The sequence below is a fragment of the Macrosteles quadrilineatus genome, unplaced genomic scaffold, assembly GCF_028750875.1.
Source record: "Macrosteles quadrilineatus isolate MER2022 unplaced genomic scaffold, UCM_ALF_1.0 Scaffold_3__2_contigs__length_128488019, whole genome shotgun sequence".
NCBI classification, from domain to species: domain Eukaryota; kingdom Metazoa; phylum Arthropoda; class Insecta; order Hemiptera; family Cicadellidae; genus Macrosteles; species Macrosteles quadrilineatus.
The window spans coordinates 71667100-71679309 of record NW_026542596.1 but is presented as its reverse complement, the minus strand read 5'-3'; the positions used below and the strand labels follow the sequence as shown (position 1 = coordinate 71679309).

At 32.1% G+C, this 12210-nt stretch overlaps 1 protein-coding gene across 2 annotated transcripts; it reads right to left on the bottom strand.

Moving 5' to 3' along the window:
- Window positions 1–295: 295 nt before the first annotated feature.
- Window positions 296–11794, bottom strand: LOC128989734 (lysozyme-like). 2 transcript variants are annotated; one of them, XM_054411754.1, is made up of 5 exons: window positions 11649–11794; window positions 5661–5771; window positions 2719–2901; window positions 2042–2118; window positions 296–526 (listed from the first exon to the last, which is right to left on the bottom strand). In XM_054411754.1, exons 1-5 carry the CDS (start codon window positions 11716–11718, stop codon window positions 392–394), a joined length of 576 nt encoding a protein of 191 aa, XP_054267729.1. In that variant the 5' UTR covers window positions 11719–11794; the 3' UTR covers window positions 296–391. The 2 variants fall into 2 exon arrangements, with proteins under 2 accessions (XP_054267729.1, XP_054267730.1); XM_054411755.1 differs by lacking the exon at window positions 5661–5771.
- Window positions 11795–12210: the final 416 nt, after the last annotated feature.

Below are 12210 nucleotides of genomic sequence, written 5' to 3'. Positions count from 1 at the left end.
GCCATCCCTGCTCCAGGGTGCTCCAAACCTGGCTACGCCACTGAACCGGTGACTATGAATTCTAGGCGAGCGCTATAACAACTCGGCTACCAAGTTACTATCTCTCGAAGTTGAGGTTGTCATAATGGTTGGACACAAAGAGTCTTAAATAATAAAAGCCAAAACCCAAGGAGTACATTTGAAAAAACAAAAAAAACTTGGGGAAGTACTAATTAATTAGCAAGTGATGCGGTTTTGCTAGAACGATGTAGAATATAACTCATTGAAATAGGCTACCTAATCATTAATGAGAAAATTAGTAAAAAATGTATTTAATTTATTTAAATATAAATATAAATATAAATATACCTATCCATTTAAAAGTTTGACACTGACTAGCTTATTGTTATTCTCATGAGTTCTGTATAAGGCAGTTGCGCAAGGACGTTTCATAGTACGTATCTCTTTGTCCGAGACATTTAGGGCAGCCCACTTTGTGAATGACTCCGTAGTCCATACAGTCCACACGACCATCACGGTTGCAGTCCTAGAACAGGTCAAAGTTGTAAAATCAGTAGAAGAACTAGCTAATTTTATCCGTTTATCGTGGCACCAAAATAACTCGAAAAGTAAAAAAAATAGTTGAATTAAAGATTGAATCATGTATGCTTAAATGTAAATTACATTATGTGTTAACACTATATTGTGTTGTTACAAAAAATTATAAAACTAATGTGTCACTTCCAACCCACATAGCTTGTTTCATCACTAGGGCATAAAGTGACTCTTATGTTCTTTAAAACCCTTTTCTAGGAAGAAAAAAGGCAGTACATTTTAGTTTTATGGTTAATGGTTATGGAGAAAATGAAAAAAAACTACATTTAACCCTCCGAGTGTCCCTTGTTGAAATGTTTGGCCTTAATGTCTGCCTATTTTTTGCTCATTTGCAAGGTTTTATTAAAACGGATCTGAGAAGCTTGAAAACGATGTTAATTATACTGTTCTATATACCATTTTGTTTGGAAAATCATGGGCTTCAATATTATACATAAAACGTAAGGAACATTTGTTTCAAAAAAATTTTTTAGGTAAAAAAAAATATTTTGGAAAATTTTCAAAAAAAATATTAAGTTCGCGCTCAATGAAATTGTATGAATTATAGTATATTTATAATTTGAAAATAGCCACTTTGTTCTAAATTTTATGAGGATTACAAATATATAATAATATAAGGAAGTAGATTTGCAAATAAATAAGTTATGGGCAAAAAACAGATTTCAGTACATAGCGTTTAGCTAAGAATGCATAGCCTAACCATAGCTAGGAATCTGGCTGATAATTTACATCAATATCACTACCTACTTCTTCAGGATCATCAACCAGCCCTTCAAAATCACTTAAATCTTCTTATAATGCACCACGTATATCACTACTTTTGATTTTTAACACTAAAACAATGATAAACGTAATAAAACACATCAGTCATCGGTGCGAGGTTAACCAAGCTGTTTACAAATATGCACGTCAGCTGTCTGCTACAATATTTTCGGAACTAAAATGAAAAGCGCTTAGAGACAGACCTCCGGAGAAAGCTCTGAATCTGCCAAATAAAACGATACCTAACTCGATCCAGTTCAATCCGATTTTGTCAGTCATAGAGCCTTCGCCGTAAACAGTGTTTGTGAGTCGATGCATCGACACAAAACACTACACAAAGTGTGTTATGTGTCGAAGCATCGACAAATAACACTCGGAGGGTTAAAATTACTTCATTAATCTTATGGAGGATAAGTAAGTGCAGTTTAGTAGTTTATGGATATAGTTAATCAAAATTGGGTAATTTATTTTTTTGTTCTAATTTATTAACATTTTACACAAAAATAGGCTTTATTGTCTTCCCTGTAGCACTAAACCAAAGTAGCCTAAATATTATTTAAGTTGGGAATAAATCTAACCTGTTTAAGGGAATATTTTAGTGGAAATCCGATAAGATAAATGGAAATTTGCTCATTCTGCAGGTTTGCTGTGGCATTGGTGTTTATATGTTATAGTATATACAAACCTGGTTTCTACACTTGCTCATGTATCCTTTCACGGTTGAAGCTGCACACTCAGGGTCCCTAGCACAGCTTTCAAATGCTAAACACAAATTGAATGGTTTTCAGTAAAAGATATAATTTACAAGCACGAATTCTCAGCTAGGAAACTAATACATTTTAAATATAAGTAAAATCCTGGTATAAATAATTAGATTTTTTATCATGATTTTGGTAATTGTACCTTTATATTTAGTTGAGTGCAATTCAAAATTGTAAATTTTTCTGAGTGAAATTAATATTAAAATCAATTCATGAGTACAATTTAGCATTTACAGATACTTTAAAGAGTGTAAAGTGATTTATATTAAACTTATAAACTATTAACCTTTTTTAGGTCAATAAAAAATGAACTCACAACACCCATGCCATTTGCAGATACGTACCTGCATTTACTTTTAAAGATTAAAGTTTCAATATTATACACAGGAATATATTTTTCAATTTATCATTCTTTTAGACTGATTGAAGATATAAAAAAAGCACTGTGAAGTAAAACATTTTTAAATGCAGCAGACAAACCATTAGGTTTTGTAGTTAAATCGTATGATTTTGTAAGTTTTGAAATTTGTAATTTTTTATGATAAATTAATGAATATATCAAAAAGATAGTTGGCTGTCAAGTTATACTGGTGTACACTACCTTGCGGTTGATGTGGGTTTACGCCATTCAATACAGGCATGCCTGCGTCTATCCAGTAGAGTTTGGTGATACGAAACATCCCACAGTCTCCTTCCTCACAACCCCTGGTGAGGTTACATCCAGACATTATCTCACAGATACACCCCAAACAGAGGTCTGATAAACTCTCACTTATTGGCGGATCTAAAACCAATAGTGGAACATGTGAGTGTCTATTGATCACTAGTTCAATCATAATCAATGACTGCACTTAAGTGATTCTTAATCACGGGTTTTCAGCGCCTGAAAAATTTAAAACAGTTATTTGTTTCTACAAAAAATTATAAGCAATAGTAGAATAACTTACTCTAGTCGGAAGTTGGATTGTTATGATGATAGATGTTTTGAACTTATATGGCTGTTGGATGGGACAAACTTGGATGGTTAGGAGGTTGAATGTTCCGAACTTGGGATGGTTAGGACGTTGAAGGTTCCGAATTTGGATGGTTAGACGTTAGGACAATAGATGGTCTGAAATTGAATATTCAGAATTCAAAATTGGATATTGGATATTCTACTAATGTTTAGAACATTGGATTGTCAGCACTTGGATGGTTAGGATGTTAGATGGTCCGAAGTTGGATGTTTAGGACATTAGATGTTCTAAACTTGGATAGATAATTTGGATGTCAGATGGAATACAACTGACCACTGTGTAATATGTTGCATACTTATTATATTCTTGTGCCTTGTAGTTTTTTTTATGGTAATGAAGTGTTAGATGTGTGGTCCCTCACCGTAAGGTGTTCTCGAGCACCAGTTCAGAAGAAAATAACAAGTTCTAGAGGATAAAAGGAGTACATACAGGTACAGAAGAGTGCAGCAGAACAGACACAGACTGTTTGTCCAGCAAATCCGTCATTACTGAGTGCATAGGAGTTTCAAAGTGAGTCATTGCCAAGACGCTGGGCAATCTTTCCAGTTTTCCTACTCCTGACCCAACTTCTGATCCGAGGAACAATTATGGCATTCCCCTCAAGTCCCTCGCCACATAGTAAAATGATAATAGTTTCAAATGTAAAAAACGTTGCCAATGTTGTTAAAATATTTCCATCTTCAAGCAAACTACAACGATAATTAAACTATCTTTCATTAAGATAACATAGGATACAATCTACTGTATTGCACTTGAGGTATCTCAGTAACCGAATGTCATTTTGTTGTCGGAATTTTTAAATAAGTTTATTTCTTTACATTAATTTGTCCCAGATATACGAGAACTATATAAACATTGAGGATGCATCACATTATTTTAACAAAACAAAACAGTTTGAATTGCTTAGTAGGAAGTCTCGTGGTAAACAGTCCCTTGTGATCATGCTTAGAACAGCCCTCTCTTGGCAATTCAAACACTTGATAAATCAAAACTTTTGATGATTCAAAATATAAAAAAATAGTCTGTAGAGAATCTCTTAATAGTTTGTACTTTTCCATGCATCTTGATACACTGGGTATTTTGAAGTCCAAGCAGAGGGCAGGCTCTGAACATTGATTTGGAACATGCAGTAATTCAAAATGTCGTAGGCAAACACTCTTATAATTTTGAAAGGGAAGGATTGCTTCCTGTCATAACAGGAAAGTAGTTTGTCTTAAATAATGCTATTGATGACACCAGAATCAATAGCAAAAAAAGCAAAATAAACATACTTTTTTTTAACTTAACTGAAAAATAAGCTGTTGTTTGGTGTAAAAGTAACTAAACTAGGTACTCTTTGTAGGAAATTCAAAACTCTTGATGATTAAACTTTCGAATCATCAAGTGTTTACTGTATTAGGTTTAACAGTTTAAATACTTTATTTTGTTTGTCACCTCAATTTCTTTCTTTTGGACACTTGAATCACCAAAGTCCTCTTTTCCTTATCACTTGCCTTGGCTTTCCTGATGGGCTGCTGGGTCAGCGAACTTGGTTAAATGTTGTTTACTGTCATTTTGAGTTTACAAGAATTCCACAAACTAAAAACCTAACAAATTTTCTACTAAGGAATTTATCACAAAATGCTAGTTTTTTTGTTAGACCATACAACATTATTATATATAATCAATTTGATAACAATTGTTAATACCACAAACATCAACAGGAAAAATGATTTGTGATTATTACAACTGTGATTATTGTATGGTAAACAGTAAACACCAATTTGACCTTATGGCTAACTTTTTCATCAACGATAATCTGATAACCCCATAAAGTTGTCTTATCTTGTGAGGAAAGGTCAATGAAAAATTATAGATTGGATTTTTTTATTCAATATTGAAAATGCATAAGTTTTCCTTTAAAATAGTAATCATATTTATCCCGCATGAATGCATATCAGTATTTAATCTAGTACAGGGTTAGGCAAAATTATGGATACGCCCGGTTAACTTTTCATTGGTTACGTCAGGAAAAGTAACGTTTATATTGCACATCTTTATATTGTATAATAGTGCCCTATTTAGTTAGTATGATTCAAAATGGGGTATTTTTGGCGCAGCTTAAACATCTTGAATGTAAAGCCCCATCGATTAACACCTCATGTTAAAGGCCTTTATTTTCATACTTAAAAGAGATAATATTAATGAAAACCAGAAATTTCTATCGCACCCCTGTACAATATGACGGCCTCTTGAAAATACATAGAAAATTATTATGAAGATTAATAATGTTATATTGTGCTTGCGGTTATTATGGCTAAGGCAAAGCTATGTTGTAATGTTACATTAAATAAAAAAAAATAGTTGTGCTACGTAATGAATATTTTAGTCGTAATTAAATAGAGTGAATTAACCGTTACAAGGTAACTACATGAAAAACATGCAAATTCCAAAGCTCACAATCCTAAGCAAATACCACAATAGTGTTGGATTTACATGGACACAACAACTCCGGACAACACAGGACAGTCACAAACACTAAACTTGCCTTCAGTTGGTTTGTTTGTGGTTGGAATGTCCTGTGTAGGCCCACATGGAGAGCAACTTGTACTTATGTGGCAATCGTTTGTCCACGAAATTGAAACCTTAATTAACTTTCCTGTAAGAGAAGTGGATAAAACAATAAACAAGTTGAATAACCCAAGCAATTTCAAGTGTATAGGAGTGTATATAGTGTATATAGGAGTGATTTTGACTTAGTGGTCATCTTAGAACATGATTTACGTGACTTTCCTCTTAGAACATGATTTACATAACTTTTCATCCTCTTAGAAAATGATTTACATAACTTTTCATCCTCTTAGAAAATGATTTACGTGACTTGTTATCCTCTTAGAACACGATTTGCGTGACTTGTCATCCTATTAGAACATGATTTAAACATGACTTGTCATCCTCTTAATACATGATTTACGTGACTTGTCATCCTCTTGGAACATGATTTACGGGACTTGTCATCCTCTTAGAACATGATTTACGTGACTTGTGACTCGTTGAATTTGATTTATGTGACATAACAAGGTGAAAATTGAAATTTCCAAAATCCTGTGCAAAACTTATTCTCAGATTTTTTCCTCCGACATCAAAGTTCCTATGCAATTTTAGACGAGTCGATTTAGCCCAAAAAAGCCTATAAGATAAAACAAATTCCAACAAATGGTTTTTCGATGGTTTTTGGTAGTAATAGGTGTAGAAAGTACTAGGAAAAAAGTCTACCAAAATCGGACAACCGGAAGTCGGGTTTTTCCAAGATGGCCGCCGTGAGGCCCTCAAATCGACAAGATGACTGCAAATTCGTCGATTCATAGATCCAGGATTGGCCGATTTCTACGAAAATTGGCAAACACATGAAGAACTATATTTCCAACCTTAAATATGAAAACTAGGCAGACAAAGTAACCCAAAGATGAATTTTCAGGGTATTATGTGCTAAAAAATAAGATTTTTTACCTCAAATATATGTTTTTCTAATATTTTGTACAAAGTTTGTTATAATTTCAAATTTATTTTTTCACCATTAGATTCAACACAAAAAACCTAACAATTTAGTATATTGGATCTTTGTTCTGCTTCAATTTGTTACAGAGATATTGAAAGTAATAACTTTAGTATGTTTTCTTGTCGAGATAGCTCAATGTTAATCTTATGGAGAATAAGCATAAATATTAATATTATTTTTCATTAAACGTATATAGATAAGACTTTTTGTTCTGCTTCATATTATCTGTTTTAATATTTTTTTTACTAAAAATTCCTTTTTTGGCAGTTACCATTGCAGCAAACCTACGTGTTAATCATAAAGAGAATAAGTAAAAATCAATTTCTTATTAGTCCGAGAAGTATACAATATAACCTTAAAAACAATACAAGAAAACGTTTTATGGTTTTATGTTGTAGTTTTGGGTGTGCAGAGTCGGATTTTCCCAACATTGGACAAATTTTGAAAAAAAAGATACCATAAGCATTTTCTATGCACAATTTTCTAAATATTGACTTGGGACCAACATCGATATTTATTGGGTGGTCAGTACTTCATTTCGATGGGAAACGTATTTTTGCTGCCATTTTGGATCCACCTTATTGGATAAATTTTTTTTGTGTTGTAACGACAGTGTTGTGACACATTATTACTATATATATACTAGATTTTCAAGCATATTCCATTGCCGAAATCCGTTTTCAAATACATTTTTTTGTTTTAATCGTTTTGTACTTTGAATTTTTTTACGATTATTTTCCTTATCTTCAGTTAGTAGTTCATTCTTAAATAATTAATGATGTAAGGGCTTTCATTTGAGCTATTGATCATTAAAATTGGACGAGTTAGAGACGAGATACCAATCCCAACAAAATATTAAATTTAACTTTTTATAAATCAGTTTTTATTAAATGATTTATATCTCGGGTTCTTAATACGTCACCAAGTTCTTTCTGGTCTCAAATTACTCAGTAGAGAAATAGGTTTTTTATTTTATTAGTCACTAAATAATATCTGACAAATTAATAAAAAATGAGTCATGCACCTTAATTTAATATTAAACTATTTGCATTTGAAATTTGTCTTTAGTTAAGTAGCCTACATATATCCCATAACTACAGTAAAAGTTAATACTTTGATGAATCTTTTAAGATTATAAAGGGTATTGGGAGTTATTTTTCGATTTTGGATATGTCTTAAACTAAAGACAAATCTCGAAAAAAAATTATTGTTAAATAAGACGGACCCATATTAAATTTCTCACATTTTATTTAGTGATTAAAAAAATCAACCCAAACATTTACTGAGTAATATGAAACCAGGAAGAACTTGGTGGCGTATTAAGAACCCGAGATATAAATATTTTAATAAAAATGTATTTCTAAAAAGTTAAATTTAATATTTTGTTGGGGTTGGTAACTAGTCTCTAACTCGTCAGATTTTAATTATCAATAGCTCAAATGAAAGCCCTTACATTACTAAATGTTTAAGGCTAGAACGAACTGCAAGCGTTAATAAGTACTGGAGATATAAGAAAAAATAATCTTAAAAAATGTTCAAAATACGAAACATCCTTAAGAAATGTATGCAGGAGAATTTTCGTTTGAATATATCTTTAAAACGAAAAAAATTTAAAAACTCATTTTGCCAATAGAATGGGCGTGAAAATCTAGTTTAAAATGATGTGGGACAACATTGCCATTACATTAAACAAAATTATTTATATCCAATATGGCCGTTCCAAGATGACGGCAAAAGACACGTTCCCTATTGAAATGACACTGTCATTACATTTCAAATAATATTTGTATCCGATAGGGGGATCCAAAATGACGGCCGAAAACACGTTCCCTATCGAAATGAAGAAATGACCACCCAATAAATATCGGTGGTGGTCTGAAGTCAATATCAATGAAAATGCATGTGGGTTTTTTTAAATTTTTCCAATGTTGAGAAAATTCGTAATATTAAATCTTGATTCTAGGGGTTTTCCAGTAGACCGATTTTTGGCAATTTTTACTATGTTACTCTGCATACCTAACACTACAACATAAAACCATAAAACGTTTTCTTGCAATTTTTTTAGGTAATATTCTATTCTTCTCAGACTAATAAAAAAATTGATTTTTGCTTATTCTCTTTATGATTAAAACTGAGGAACCGAATACGTAGGTTTGCTGCAATGGTAACTGCCAAAAAAGGAATTTTTAGTAAAAAAAATATTAAAACAGATTATATGAAGCAGAACAAAAAGTCTTATCTATATACGTTTAATGAAAAATAATATTAATATTTATGCTTATTCTCCATAAGATTAACATGAGCTATCTCGGCAAGAAAACATACTAAAGTTATTACTTTCAATATCTCTGTAACAAATTGAAGCAGAACAAAGATTCAATATACTAAATTGTTAGGTTTTTTGTGTTGAATCTAATGGTGAAAAAATAAATTTGAAATTATAACAAACTTTGTACAAAATATTAGAAAAACATATATTTGAGGTAAAAAATCTTATTTTTTAGCATATAATACCCTGAAAATTCATCTTTGGGTTACTTTGTCTGCCTAGTTTTCATATTTAAGGTTTGAAATATAGTTCTACATGTGTTTGCCAATTTTCGTGGAAATCGGCCAATCCTGGATCCAGTGGCGGATCCAGAGGGGGGGGCGAGGGGGGCGACCGCCCCCCCCCTCGGGCATACATATACATATATTTTTTACTGCATGTAATACAGTAGTGCATACAAATTGCGTAAAATAATTTGTCACACACTAACTTTGGACAAAGAAATGGTAAAAAACTGTGATTTAGGAGACTTAGTTTACACACATTTTTCGGAGGGGTACCCCCGAACCGCCCCTGACTCCCTGGTTCGCCCCCCCCTTGTGACTGCTCTAGATCCGCCACTGCCTGGATCTATGAATCGACGAATTTGCAGTCATCTTGTCGATTTGAGGGCCTCGCGGCGGCCATCTTGGAAAAAGCCGACTTCCGGTTGTCCGATTTTGGTAGACTTTTTTCCTGGTACTTTCTAGACCTATTACTACTAAAAACCGTCGAAAAACCATTTTTTGGAATTTGTTCTATCTCAAGTGCCTATATTTACTCGACTATTTGCAGTTTTTAAGGCTGGCTTTATTTGCTGCAATGTATGCCTTAAATATCTATAATATTAAAACGAAACAGTGTTTTTTTATTTCACGATTCTGAATCAACCACTCGACGAATTTTCATGATTTTTGCGTTGAAAGAAAGACAATTTTGAGAACTAGGGAATGTCGAAGTCATAATTTTAGTTTAAGGTCCCAGTTTTTTTGAAATTAAGTTTGAATTTTTAAAAAGTCTAGCAGCCGACGCTAAGATTCTAAACTAGCTTTTGGCATAAAATAATTTGCTTAACATATTTAAGGTTATAAAGCTGGTAATATTCAGCTTTTGTGTCACAAATTCAGCATTTGGATAATAATTACATGCATAGGGTTGACTTATTTATACTATGTGTAATGCTATGCTTATTGATACGTCCATTTTATGCGTAAGAGGATGGCAGCCTATTTAAATATTCATGGTAAAATGATAGATGTTCTAATTTATTTTTTAGAGCAATCTTTAAAATTTTAAGTTTGTTTTAGTGCAATATAATTTGTTTTAACTAACAGCTGGTTGAATATAAAAGTTGTCTTTCAAACTAACAGGTTAGTTTATTATTCTGGGATGTTGGCATTGAATATAGAAAATAAGTAAGATTCAAGATTCTATAACCACTGATGTATACAAATCGAGGCTCTGCCCCCCGAGTATTCAAAGGAAAAATTATGCAAATTATTTTCTGTTCGACTTTTTGAGGAAAGAATAGGAAAATAACATTGTGTACATGTTTTAATTCATCTTGGCAGCTTTTTGTTTACAGGAAATGGTTAACTGCTTGAACTTTGCTTGGATTAGAAATGGAAATATTAATATAATTTCAGTTTTAGTTGACTTTTCAATCCCGTACGTAGGACGGGCCAACAGCTCGTTTGGTTTTAAATAAATAATATTTTACCAGATTTATAATATTGGTATATCTGTTTGATAAAATTGAAAAAGCTTATAAAGAAAATAGGTGTAGCGGCGTCTCCACCAAACCAACACCAAACAATGTTTGGCAGCTATCACAAATGTCTGTCGAACACTGTTCGGTGTTGGTTTGGTGTTGTTTTGATGAGAAATTGTTGTTGGCTGTAAAAGTTCGCTCCTGCAAGAAAATCTCGTTTCTGGTTGTACTAATCCCATGGAGTGATGAAAAACTAGAGTTTAATATTTACAGAAAACCAACCCATAACAATAGGTTTATCACTCAAGATTCTCTTCACCCTCCAGAACAAAAAAGGTCAGCTTTTTTGCAAGCACTACCCATACCAAACAATATAAAGACATCAAGAAAACGTTTAAGAAAAATGCTGAATTTATGGTTTAATTTAAGGCAAAAACAAAAAATTAAAAATATTCTTGGAAATAATAAAAGTAAATTAGAAAATAAGACACAATATGGCATTTATCAAATCCAGTGTGACAGTTGTGAGATGAAGTATGTTGGACAAACAAAGAGAACACACAACAGACTTGAAAAATCTGCAAATAGCAAAACATTGTTTAGAAACAGGCCTCACAATTTCAATCAAAAATACTAAATTTACAAAGTTATAAGTTAAATTTACTTTATATTTCATTTTTATGCACATAAATTGTTTTGGTAACTTTACCTAAATCTACTTAACAGAATATCTTTTTTTATTTTTAACTTCCCATATATTAAATTTTTAAAATTTATTATTGTAAATATAAACATAACCTTCAGTTTTGTGATGTTTCTGATGATGCCAGCATAGCTGGCAAAAGGCCTCATAAAATTAAAAATTCATTAAATATTGGTGATGTTTTTATTTTAAATTGGAAACCTAATTAGTTATAAACTAATTAGTCATAATTACCAAGGCTATTTAATTACTTACTTATAAACTGGCTCTGAGACAAACATGCGACACAGGAAAGTAGAAAGAAGAGTTTGTAAACAGAAGACATCTCTAGGCTGCAACCTTAGACACACAACAACAGTATACAGTGTGATGGCACCAACACCGACACTGGCACTGGCACGGGTGCCGGAACTGGTTCAGTTTCATCGGCCAATGACGTCATCAGGAATACCAACAGTCAAGGTCATGATTGTTGCATCCAACCAAATTTAACAAAGGGCACTTTTCCCTATAGGAAAATTCATTATTAAAATTGATTTAGTTTTTTTATTGAAAGAGAAATAATGTTGAGAAAAAATTGTTGATAAGGGTTTTGTGAATATTCAGAATTTAAAGGTTGGTGTGGGTTATTTGCAGTTATTTAGTTGCTGAAACTAACAATTTAAATTTACTCACACAGAATCAATCTGAACTTATTTTTAAGAATAACTTTTTCAATTAGAGTTAAGTTAATTGAAAAAGATTTCAATTTATTGAGGAAAATTAGTCTGATTTGAGAATATTTATGAATTTTAAGGTTGGCAGGTTATTGGTAGTG

Excerpts from the sequence above, each read along its gene's own strand:
- LOC128989734 (XM_054411754.1), bottom strand. The coding sequence starts at position 11,718 with ATGTCTTCTGTTTACAAACTCTTCTTTCTACTTTCCTGTGTCGCATGT. Across the intron at positions 2,119-2,718 it reads AAACCCACATCAACCGCAAG|CATTTGAAAGCTGTGCTAGG; the intron begins GTAGTGTACACC and ends ATTTGTGTTTAG. Across the intron at positions 527-2,041 it reads TGAGCAAGTGTAGAAACCAG|GACTGCAACCGTGATGGTCG; the intron begins GTTTGTATATAC and ends GACCTGTTCTAG.